Genomic DNA, 12,648 nt, shown 5'->3' on the forward strand with positions numbered 1-12,648 from the left:
GGGGATAGTTTGGGACATTTTCCCTTCACTCCTACACAATCAGGATATTTGGAAAGTTTTCCCTGCACTCCTACACAATGGGAAAGTCGGGTGTGAGAGAAGAAAGAAAAAATGGGGGATTTCTGTGAGCCTCGGTCCGAACACTAGATGGAGGAGGCCGCAGACCCATGAGAAACTGGAAGAGAGAGTCACGGGGTGCCTGAGGTGGAAGCACTTGAGCCAGAATTGACTGCGTTTTTTTCTAGGCTGTGTACTTGGTGTTTTGTAGGGAAGGCTTTTCTGAGGAAGTGTCAGCGCCGCTTTTGGGGCAATGTCACATAGGATGAGAGGAGCCCTTAAAGGGCCTTTCATTGGAAGCAATCTAAATTTAAAAATCAACAGTAGAGAATGTTTTAAAAATTTTTTTTTAAATGTAAAGCTGGGCATGGTGGCTCAGGCCTATAATCCCAAGCACTTTGGGAGATTGAGGTGGGTGGCTCACTTGAGGCCAGGAGTTTGAGACCCGCCTGGCCAACATGGTGAAACTCCATCTCTACTAAAATACAAAAGTTAACCGGGCATGGTGGTACACGCCTGTAATCCCAGCTACTTGGGAGGCTGAGGCAGGAGAATCGCTTGGACCCAGGAGGTGGAGGTTGCAGTGAGCCGAGATTGCATCACTGCACTCCAGTCTGGGTGACAGAGTGACACTCCATCTCAAAAAAAATAAATAAATGAAATACATAAATTTAAAAAATAAAACATAAGTCATTTATGGTGTGGTACATTCAATGAAATATAACCATTAAAAAATTTATAAATGTGGCCAGGCATGATCACATCTGTAATCCCAGCACTTTGGGAGGCCAAGGTCAGAGGACCACTGGAGCTCAGGAATTCAAGACCAGTCTGGGTGATATAGTGAGACTCCATCTCAAAAATAAAAATAAAAATAGCTGGGTGGGGTGGTGCACACTTCTAGCTGCTCAGGAGGCCGAGGCAAGAGGGTCACTTGAGTTCAGGAGTTTGAGGCTGCAGTGAGCCATGATAGTACCACTGCATTCCGGCCTGGGCAACAGAGCAAGACCCTGTCTCAATAAATACATGAATGTGTATATTTGTATGTTAAAATGTATGTATTTATATAGAGAGCTGTGAAATGAAAATAGTTTAAAAGATTTAATTTACATATATTAAAATATAGATGATTATATGCATAGATAAAACCAGAAAGATACATGTAGTAGTTACTTCTGGACGATAGGGTTAAAAGTGATTTTCTAAACTTTCTGGGCTGGGCGCGGTGTCTCACACCTGTAATCCCAGGGCTTTGGGAGGCCAAGGCCAGTGGATCACCTGAAGTCAAGTTTGAGACCAGCCTGGCCAACATGGGGAAATCCTGTCTCTACTAAAAATACAAAAATTAGCCTGGCTTGGTGGTGTATGCCTGTAATCCCAGCTACTCGAGAGACTAAGGCAGGAGAATTGCTTGAATCAGGGAGGTGGAGGTTGCGATGAGCCAAGATCATGCCACGCTACTCCAGCCTGGAGGACAGAGAGAGACTCTGTCTTAAAAAAAAAAAAAAAAAAAAAAAAAAAAAAAGGCCAAGCGCAATGGCTCAGGCCTGTAATCCCAGCACTTTGGGAGGCCGAGGCAGGTGGATCACCTGAGGTCGGGAGTTTTAGACCAGCCTGGCCAACATGGAGAAACCCCGTCTCTACTAAAAATACAAAATTAGCTGGTCGTGGTGGCACATGCCTGTAATCCCAGCTACTCAGGAGGCTGAGGCAGGAGACTCACTTGAACCCGGGAGGTGGAGGTTGCAGTGAGCCGAGATCACACCACTGCACTCCAGCCTGGGCAACAAGAGGGAAACTCTGTCTCAAAAAAAAAGAAAGAAAAGCTTTCTGGCTGGATGTAATGGCTCACGGCTGTAATCCCAGGACTTTGAGAGGCTGAGACAGGTGGATCACTTGAGGTCAGGAGTTCAAGACCAGTCTGACCAACATGGTGAAACCCTGTCTCTACTAAAAATACAAAAAATAGCTAGGTGTGTTGGCTAGCACCTGTAATCCCAGGTACTTGGGAGACTGAAGCAGGAGAATCGCTTGAATCTGGGAGGCAGAGGTTGCAGTGAGCCGAAATCACACCACTGCACTCCATTCTGGGTAATAGAAGGAGACTTTTGTCTCAAAAGACAAACAAACAAAACATTTTTTTCTAAGCTTATTTGCATTTTCTGAAATTTCACAATGATCTTTTATTATTTTGTAATTAAAGGAATGATTTAAAAATAAGCTTGATTTGTCCTTATTTCAAAAACCACTTGACAGTTAATGAGAGTTTCTGCTTCACAGGCGCCTTAAAAGCTTTACCTGTGTTTCTTCTGAGCATTGAGTTAATGAACTTTTAAACATTTCTTAGACTTTCCAATAATGAATTTTGCTTTGCGCCTAGGAGGTAGTTACTTCTAGGTACAGATAACATTTGTTATGAACAAAGCCTACTGGCTCTGACCCATAAGGAAATAGACTATTTTTAGTAAGATACAGAGAAATCTTAAAGACTTCTATATAAATAGAAGATTTTTTTTTAGACTAGCTGAAATAGAATATTGCCTTTTTATTTATCTTGCACAGGGAAATGAAATGCTTTGAAATGCGTTCAGTTTTCTTTCTTCATACAAATATATTAAGGTGACCTAGAGGCAGAAAGTCTAGCTCTGCAGTTTTATAAAATGTTCCTGCCTTCTTTTCCCCTGCATGCAACACACGCACCCCCTACACTTACACAAAGGTTTCTCTTTCCTGTTTTGTTCACTGCTGTACTTCTGTTTGTTTAGGGAACAATATGATAAGCTGGGTTCCCTCTAGTGGACAAAATACTTTTGTCAGCTGCTATGACCGCTGACCAAAGCCAGCAAGGCCAGGTTGTTACGGCTGGTATCAGAGGTTTCAAGAATAATGTATTCATAGCCTGGAATGTTTTCTTTATTTTTGGTAGAGACAGTGCCTTGCTGTGTTGCCTGGGCTGGTCATGACCTCCTGGGCTCAATTGATCCTCCTACCTTAGCCTCCCAAAACACTGGAATTATAGGCGTGAGGCCACCATTCCAGTCCATAGGTAGGACTTTAGCTTGCCTCTTTTTTTTCTTTTTTTTTTTTTTTTTGAGAAAGAGTCTTGCTCTCTTGCCGAGACTGGAGTGCAGTGTCACGATATTGGCTCACTGCAACCTCCGTCTCCTGCGTTCAAGCAATTCTTCTGTCTCCTCAGCCTCCCGAGTAGCTGGGACTACAGGCATACAGGCGGGTAGTCACCACAATGTACACCACACATTTTTCGTAGAGACGAGGTTTTACCATGTTGGCCAAGTTGGTCTCAAACTCCTGACCTCAGGTGATCCACCTGCCTCACCCTCCCAAAGTGCTGGGATTACAGGTGTGAGCGACCCCGCCCAGCCTTTTTTTTTTTTTTCTTGAGACGGTGTTTTGCTCTTGTTCCCAGGCTGGAGTGCAGTGGCATGATCTCAGCTCACTGCAACCCCCACCTCCCGGGTTCAAGTGATTCTCCTGCCTCAGCTTCCCGAGTAGCTAGGATTACAGGGGTGCGCCACCACGCCCAGCTTATTTTTGTATTTGGTAAAGCAGGGTTTCAACATGTTGGCCAGGCTAGTCTTGAACTCCTGACCTCAGGTGATCCACCCGCTTCAGCTTCCCAAAATGTTGGGATTACAGATGTGAGCCACTGCGTGCGGCCTAGCTTGCCTCTTTTAAGAGGTTATGTGCACACATTTATATGTGTTTACCTAAAATGAATTAATATGTTGAAACTAGACTAAGTACATTTGCTTTGCTTAATAGTTTTGGCACTGAAGGAAGCATCTTCTAATGAGAATCCCATTCTTTGTTACCGAAAGCAGCTTCAGTGAAACAGAGCAAAATAAAAATCACAGGGAGACCATCGCACTGTTAATGTTTTTAGCTTCTGTAAGATTTAAAAATTGCCTTTAACCTAAAAACCATTTTAGGATATTTCAGCTCGTAAGATTTTTCCAAAGATAAATTCAAATTTTGCGATTTCAGTGTTTTATCCTTTCCGTTTCAAAGGTCATTAGTACCTTGTCCCTGGAGTAGCCTCTTAAATATTTTTCCTTTTAATTTTTAAGTGTAGTTTGTATGTTTCTGCACCTTTCAGTGAGGACACCATATCTAGGCCTTTGTCTCCTGGGCATTTTTCCTTACCAGGTGCTGTTGGCAGGGTGTTGCTAAATATCCTCTACAGGACAGTCCCTGCACCAAAGAATTACTGAGCCCCAAATGTCAACAGTTGAGAAACTCTACTCTAAAATAGCCAACTTTCTTTTTCTTTGAGTCAGAGTCTTGCTGTGTCCCCCAGGCTGGAGTGCACTGGTGCAATCTCAGCTCACTGCAACATCCGCCTTCCAGGTTCAAGCGATTCTCGTGCTTCAGCCTCCCAAGCAGCTGGGACTACAGGCGCGTGCCACCATGCCTGGCTAATTTGTGTATTTTTAGTAGAGATGGAGTTTCACCATGTTGCCCAGGCTGGTCTCAAACTCCTGGCCTTAAGCGATCTGCCCACGTCAGCCTCCCAAAGTGCTAGGATCATAGGCGTGAGCCATTGCGCCCGGCCTACAGTAGCCAACTTTCGACCTGACCGTTCTTCCAGAACAGCAGCCATCCAGAGACTTGCTAGTGCTTGACGAAGAGTCAAATAACATGTCTGACTCTGTGGGCAGCACAGGCCACCTGGAATCAACAAGAGATGCTGCCCGTCTTCACCTGTCCGTTGTCATACTCTACCTAGGGAAGGAGATTTCCTCTTCACTCTATCAAGCTGATGCTGTTTTACAGTTAGTACGAGAACAAGCTTGATGTGATGCCAGCTCATGCATCTTGCATTTACATCTCCTCCTAAGCCATTCTGCCCATGGATGACTGTTCCTATTTCCAAAGCTTAATCTTTTTTTCTGTTTTTTTGGTTTTTTTTCTTTAAACCTTGCCAATTGTGCAGAACATAGCTATAATCTTCATAACTTGTCCTAGGCCTTCAGTCTGTCCATGAGAGCCTATTCTAGTGCTGAAGTTTTTTATGTAACCTAAATACTTCTTGCTACAGACTAGTCTCAGTTTTTACCTACTAGAATGTTTATGTAATTATCCTTTGTATATTTGAGGTATTTTGCTGGGTAGCTTTCTCATTGTGATTGTCTGTAATATTAAGCTTTTTATTTTATTTTAAAAATAGAGATAAGGTCTTGCTGTATTGCCTAAGCTGGTCTTAAACTCTTGGCCTTAAGTAATCCTCCTGCCTTGGCCTCCCAAAGTCACGGGATTACAGGCACGAGCCACCACACCCAGCCAAATACTTGAAAAAAAAATTTAGTCATTTTTACAACTCTAATGTGAATTCCCTATGAGGTGGAAAATGGAGGCTAGAGCCAGATACAGTTCTGACTAATACTGTGTTTATGATGCTTTTTTAAATTTTATTTTTATTTTTAATTTTTTTTTTTTTTGAGATGGAGTCTCACTGTGTCCCCCAGGCTGGAGTGCAGTGGTGCGATCTTGGCTCACTGCAAGCTCCGCCTCTCAGGTTCACGCCATTCTTCTGCCTCAGCCTCCCGAGTAGCTGCGACTACAGGCGCCCACCACCACACCCAGCTAATTTTTTGTATTTTTAGTAGAGAAGGAGTTTCACCATGTTAGCTAGGATGGTCTCGATCTCCTGACCTCATGATCCACCCGCCTTGGCCTCCCAAAGTGCTGGGGTTAACAGGCGTGAGCCACCGCGCCCGGCCTATGATGCTTTTAACAAGCATTTTTATTGTTCTTCACAACCCATGGACCCTTATCACTGGTCTTTTCCTGCTATGTTCCTAGTCATTTGCCATCTTGTATTCATGTGCCTTACCCATCCCCCACCCCTGCCATCTCTAAGCATAATTTTTGCTATTTGTACCTGTTAGATTTGTTTTATTCTTACTGGTTTCTGTACATGCCTTTGAATCCTTCATCCAAACTGATGACAATGCTTAGAATCAACATTGATTGTGATTGATTGATTGATTGAGACATCAATCACTCTGTTGTCTGGGCTGGAGTTCTGTGGCACAATCACAGCTCACTGCAACCTGGACCTCCACAAGCTCAAGTGATCCTCCCACCTCAGCCTCCTGAGTAGCTGGGGCTAGAGGTGTGTGCCAACATGCCTGGCTAATTTTTATATTTTTTGTAGAGATGGGGTTTTGCCATATTGCCCGGGCTGGCCTTGAATTCCTGAGCTCAAGTGATCCCCTCACCTCAGCCAAAGTGCTGGGATTACAGGCATGAGCCACCATGCCTGGCCAGAATCAACCACTTTAGATCAGTCCTCAGCCATCACCTAAGAGTCCCAGTAAACTCCTTATAAGGCTGAGAGGCAATCGCTCATATCCCTGCTTTGAACTTGACCCTCTTACAAGATTTACATACTCTTTAATGATGGAATGATAGAGTGGTATATCCCATAGAACTTTCTGTGATAATGAAAATGTTCTATATTCTGTAAATGTCTATAGATGTCTATAAATGTCTACACATGTTCTATATTGGCCACTAGCCACAGGTAGCTGTTGAGTACTTGAAATGTGGCTTATGTGACTGAAGAGCTGACTTTTCTATTTTAATTAATTGAAAATTTAAATTGCCTCATGTGGCTAGTGGCTGCCCATTGGACAGCACAGATGTATCTCATTGCTACTTAAAATGGGGTCCCCAGACCAGGAGCATTGCTGTCACCTGGGAACGTATTAGAAATGAGGACTCTCAGCCGGGCACGGTGGCTCACGCCTGTAATCCTAGCACTTTGGGAGGCCAAGGCGGGCAGATTGAGCTCAGGAGTTCGAGACCGGCCTGGGCAACATGGTGAAACCCTGACTACTAAAAAATACAAAAACTAGCCGGGTGTGGCGGTGTGCGCTTGTAGTCCCAGCTACTCGGGAGGCTGAGACAGGAGAATCGCTTGAACCCAGGAGGCGGAGCTTGCAGTGAGCCAAGATCGCGCCACTGCACTCCAGCCTGGGTGACAGAGCGAGACTCCATCTCCTTTAAAAAAAAAAAAAAAAAAAAAGAGGACTGTCAGACCCATCTATTTCTACTGAATTAGAGCTGCAGTTTAGCAAGCTCCACAGGTAATAGCTATGTAACTCAAGTTTGAGAAGCACTGATACCTGGCTGAACATTGGAATCACATGGGGAGTTTTAAAAAAATACTGCCACCTGGGTGCCACCCGTGGTGATTCTGGTTTAATTGGAATTAAGTGTGGCTTGGGTGTTGTGATTTTTAAAACACCCCCCAAGTAATTTTAGTTGTGTAGCAAGGACTAGTTAGTGATGGCTCAAGCTTTCCATGTATCTGAGTCACCTGGAAATTTGGTAAAAATACAGAGGCCCAAGATCTTTTCCACCTCAGCAAGACTGGGTCTCTGTATTCTTTATTAGCTTTCTACTCTTTCTGATGCACACATTTTGGGTTTGAAAATCTGTGATGTAGAAGATAGTTTCCCACTTTGTTGGTAATTGGCATGTAAGCTAGAATGAGATGCCTTGCTGACGTTAAAGAAAATTGATGTATTACAGCTTTCAGTCATATTCTAAATGAATGATTTTGTGAATACTTGTTTTTCACAAAACATGCCACTTGGTGTTTGTACAGTGTTTTTTGCTTGTAATTTTTATTTGTTGGTGAACTTCTTGTCTCTATGATACGTTTTTCTCCCCCTACATTTGTGGGAAAAAAAAATTTTTTTTGTAGAGCTACGGTCTCACTGTGTTGCCCAAGCTGGTCTTGAACTACTGGCTTCAAGCAGTCCTCCGCCTTGGCCTCCCAAAGTGCTGGTATTACAGGCGCCAGCCACTATGCCTGGCTCCTTTTTTTTTTTTTTTTTTTTAGTGGACAGAAGTATCATTAACATTTTGGTCTTCAGAATTGCTAAGAAGTCTGTTAATGACAGCTGGTAGTTCATGGTCAACTTGCCAGTGCCTTAAGGTGCAAGTTGGAAAGCCTTGGGATCAGAATGTTCTATGATACGGAAGTGTCTGAGATCAAGAGAAGCCCAACTTCCAGTTCTTTAGCACAGCCCCAGACAGTCAGACGCAGCATGTCAGCTGAGGGAGGTTGGCATGGAGGGATGGTATCAAGGTGTCTAGTACATTCAGATCCTAACTAATTCGAGGCTTTAGGATCAGTAGTGTCGCGTTCAGCATGATTCTATCTTAGGAGCTGGGAAAGGGAGTGTATAACCAGGTGACTCACTTTCTTTCTTTTAAAAAATGTGCTGTTAAGTTTTGTATCAGCTCAAACCTTTTGTTTTTGTGGTACAGAAACCTTTTGGTATGCTAGTGTGGCCAGCCTTTGTTAGGGCATGAGCTTATTAACTATTAGTTTCTGGGAAATGTCATAAGAATTGATGACGATTTGGAAAGTAGGAACAAATTAAAGTTCTCTACAGAAATTAATTGTCATTAAAAATGTGTCACATGCTGGGCACTCTGGCTCAAGCCTGTGATCCCAGCACTTTGGGAGTCCGAGGTGGGAGGATTGCTTGAGCCCAGGAGTTCAAGACTAGCTTGGGCAACATGGTGAAACCCCATCTTTATAAAAAATACAAAAATTAGCCAGGCGTGGTGGCGCATGCCTGTAATTTCAGCTACTTGGGAGGCTGAGGTGGGAGGATAGCTTGAGTCTGGGGAGGTTGAGGCTGCAGTGAGCCGTGATTATGCTGCTGTCCTGCAGCCTGGCCGACAGAGTAAGACCTTCTCTCAAAAAAAAGAAAAAAAAAAAAAACATAGTGCCACGTAATTGTCTTCAACTTCAGTTTCAATCCTTGTGTTTTCTACAGTAAAATTTTAGGTGCAAGAAGAAGTGTGCGTTATTTTAACCCGTGACGTTTCAGAACTCACAGAGCAAGGCAGCAGCATTTGCTTTTGCTTTCCCTGCCCAGATAATGGAAAGTCTGAAATTGAAAGTAATTAAATGTGATGTTGGCAAACAGTCATAAACTTGTGTCTTCCTGGAGAGTAGGCTATGTAGTCTTTCTGGCAGCAGTAGCAAGGATATAATGAGGTGAAAGCGCCCAGGAAAGAAGGCCCCATGAACACTGCAAAGACAGTTTGCTTGTTCTAAATGGAGGTTTCTCCTGGCAGGAAGGCTGTGACCCTGCTGAGCTGTGGAAAAACAGCTTGATAACCAGGGCTTTCCTGGGGCACCCTTTCTGGTACACTTTGGAAGACCCTGGGCTGATGATTGGGCTCTCTGAATTTCACCTAAAGCAAGACTGTAACTTCTGGGCAGCCTGATGCCAGGCTTGGAGACAAACCCTCAGAAAACAACTCCCCTCAGTGAGGGAGTGGGAGCCTGTTTGAATTAGTGTGGAGAATTCTCTAAGAACCCACAAACTGGGAGGCATTCTCATGGCGAGTCAGTGCGGCTCCTCTTACGTTTACCACAATTAAGGTGAGCGTGAGAGCAGCCTGCCTCTCTTCTATTCTCCCAGCCATGGAGGCAGGCTCCATTAAAAATGTGTTTTTCGGCCGGATGCAGTGGCTCACGCCTTTAATCCCAGCACTTTCAGAGGCTGCAGCGGGCAGATCACTTGAGGCCAGGTAGTTCAAGACCAACCTGGCCAACATGTTGAAACCTCATCTCTACTGAAAGTACAAAAAATTGGCTGGGCGTGATGGTGCACGCCTGTAATCCCAGCTACTTGGAAGGGTGAGGCAAAAGAATCCCTTGAACCTGGGAGGCGGGTGCTGCTGCAATGAGCTGAGATTACACCACTGCACTGCAAAAAAAAAAAAAAAAAAAAAAAAACTTGCTTCCTACTGGTGGAGTAGGAATCAGTGGCCCACAGAGGCTAAGGTGGCAGTGGGAGTGAGAAGACCTCTCTTTACGTGTTCATGATAGGCCTAGGTGATGCTAGGATGGTTGGTGTGGAAAGAAGCAGTTGAGCACCATGTTTTGGCAAAATTCAAAGGCTGGGAGGCTCCCAAAGGCAAGGAGGAGGAGGCTGGTACCACAGGTCCAGGGCAGTGAGTTGAGTGGAAAGTCTGGAAAAGGCTTATGTGGGAAGCATAGGAGACTTTTACCCCATAGCCACGAAAGTCAGTTTCTTCCCAGCCTTGTGTTCCCTGCTTCATGACCAGGCAAGCGCTTAAGTACGAAACTCAGAGGAGGGCAGACAGAAGTGATGATAGCTTGGGAGAGAAGTAAGCCTTTTGGGGAGAGGTTATATTCAACAGGTGGGAGGAGAGGTTCCCCCCACACTTTTGAGGGAGAGGGGGATCATTGGAAAGGCATGGAATCTAGTGGGAATTTGGGTGTTTTGACATGAATGCTCTCTGACTTTGTTTTTGCCCTTTGGCTGTGTACCTAGTGTGTGTCAGTTCCTGGAGCTGTGTCAGAGCCCAGAAGGTGGCTTCGGAGGAGGCCCCGGTCAGTATCCACACCTTGCACCCACATATGCAGCAGTCAATGCATTGTGCATCATTGGCACCGAGGAGGCCTATGACGTCATTAACAGGTACAGCGAAAGCCAGCAGTGACAGAAACCCAGAGGAGTTCCCCACTTGCTGACATGCACTGACTGTTGCCTCTCTTGCCTCTTTCCCTGTTTCTCAGAGAGAAGCTTCTTCAGTATTTGTACTCCCTGAAGCAACCTGACGGCTCCTTTCTCATGCATGTCGGAGGTGAGGTGGATGTGAGGTGAGTGGGGTTTTGCACAGGCTGCCACATCGGTTGACTCTAGAGCTCATCTGCCATTAGAGACGCCAAGCCTAAGGAACATCATGGGGAAGCTGCCGCTTTGTCCCAGAATGACACATAGGATGACATGTCAGTGATACATCAGAATCATTCAGATGTGATGCAGATGTCCTCAGGTGTCATGATCACTTGACTTAGTTTATGTAAATGTGAAAATATAAGACAGAAACAAATGCTTTTGTTTTAGAAATTAAAAATACATTTGTTTGGTATAAAATGATATACCACAATATAAATGACTGTATGGTGTAATGTATTCCTTCACCTCTCTGAGATAGGAAGGGAGGAGAAAGCCCAGCAGGGCCTCAGTAAATACCTTCTGAGTGAGTTTGGTGAAATCATGAGAATGTCTAACCCCTGAGGTCCTCCTGAGTCACATGAGAGTTTTTCTGGGAGGTGCAGAGAGCCTTGTGGACCAGGAGAGTGCAGTGCAATAAAATCACATTAACTGATTGATGCCAGTTAGCTTGAAATTATTATTTTCCTCCTAAGTGTCTGATGTACTGAGCAAGTTGCTTCCTCACCTGGCAGATTACTTATGAGGCATACAGGGAATTCATTGAATAAGCCATTTCTCTAAGGCAGTGGCTCATTGAGATTTTATGCCATTTTCTTATTATTTAGTTGAGAAATACATTTTGTGAGGTTTCTATAGCAAAGCTGTCTTACTGCCTATGTGTAAATGGGTTTGCTTCTGCACAAGTTGATTAATACTCTGGCTTAAGCATCTGGCTTAACCATTGGTTTGAAAGTATAGGGGAGGAAAAAAGCACGAACATTGTGGAACATAAAATACATTACAGATAATAGCAGGTAATCGGGCTGCAAAGGCCTTTAGTTCAAGATGTTCTTCTGTCTCTAACTCGTCTAATCCAATCAAAAAATTAGATTAGGATCTGTATATACCAGTGAAGCCAGTAGAACTACTGAGGTAAATCAGTATATGTTGATTCTTCTTAAGGAAAATGTTAAAAGAGTTTTTTTCCCTTGTGGTCACTACCTTTTCATTCCTGTTCTGTTGCTATTCCCCCAAAATATGCACAATCTTGAAACATAGCTTTTAAAAACGTAACTAAGATTATTAGGCAAAAGCAAACAAATCATAGCAAGATCCTTTTGGTATTTTATCATATACCTTTTGCAGCTGTGATTATTTGCTGTCTTATTCATTCCAGCACCAGTTCCCCCTGCCATGTTCTTTATTTATATGTTCTAGATAAATGCTAGGAAACTTCTCCAGTAAGACAGATTTGTTCCCCTGCCGAGCACTGTAGCCATATTCTTCCCTGACCTTTGCACTTTGGGTGATGCTCTGCCGTTCATGCCCATGCTTTCTATTTACATAAAGGATTAAAGATATGAATAATGGAGAAAAGCTTGTAGATTGCATCCGTTTTCCTTGGTTTGCCTGGTTTCTAGTACCCCGATTCCATCATTTTTCACTTGGCGTTTCTTTAATTGTCCTTTGCCTAGAAGCATCAGCCAGTCCTCAGGAGTGCTTGTTTGGGTGGATTTGACTTTGAGAGAAGCAGCAGTGACAGGGGAGGGTTTGACATCTGGAGACTAGCTTGCTGGCCTTCTGGGATAGACAGCAGTCTCTGGATGATCTTTCTGCTCTGTTACACTGCTGATAGTTTCAGAGATGAGCCTACTCAAGGGTCTACAGCTCCAGTGTATTGTAAAAAGTCAAATCACAGTGAACTCATAGCAAGCACCATTTTTTCTCAGTTCTTAAGAAAGGCAGGAGTCATTATTCCTGACCTCCTAATCTAGGTTATATAATCTGGAGCATTCTGTGAGGATAAGGTGGAGGCAGGGATCTAGCATTTGCAGAAGTTTGGTGAGAG

At 44.0% G+C, this 12,648-nt stretch overlaps 1 protein-coding gene across 2 annotated transcripts in view; it reads left to right on the forward strand.

Annotated features, from left to right (window-relative positions):
- Positions 1-12,648, forward strand: part of FNTB (farnesyltransferase, CAAX box, subunit beta) — a 76,674-nt gene that overhangs the window by 31,379 nt on the left and 32,647 nt on the right. For both annotated transcript variants that reach the window (XM_007986985.3, XM_073011077.1), the window contains exons 5-6: positions 10,413-10,559; positions 10,658-10,741. In XM_007986985.3, coding sequence (XP_007985176.1) covers positions 10,413-10,559; positions 10,658-10,741 — 231 coding nt within the window. The remainder of the gene's footprint in view (positions 1-10,412; positions 10,560-10,657; positions 10,742-12,648) is intronic.

The sequence above is a fragment of the Chlorocebus sabaeus genome, chromosome 24 (assembly GCF_047675955.1).
Source record: "Chlorocebus sabaeus isolate Y175 chromosome 24, mChlSab1.0.hap1, whole genome shotgun sequence".
Taxonomy (NCBI): domain Eukaryota; kingdom Metazoa; phylum Chordata; class Mammalia; order Primates; family Cercopithecidae; genus Chlorocebus; species Chlorocebus sabaeus.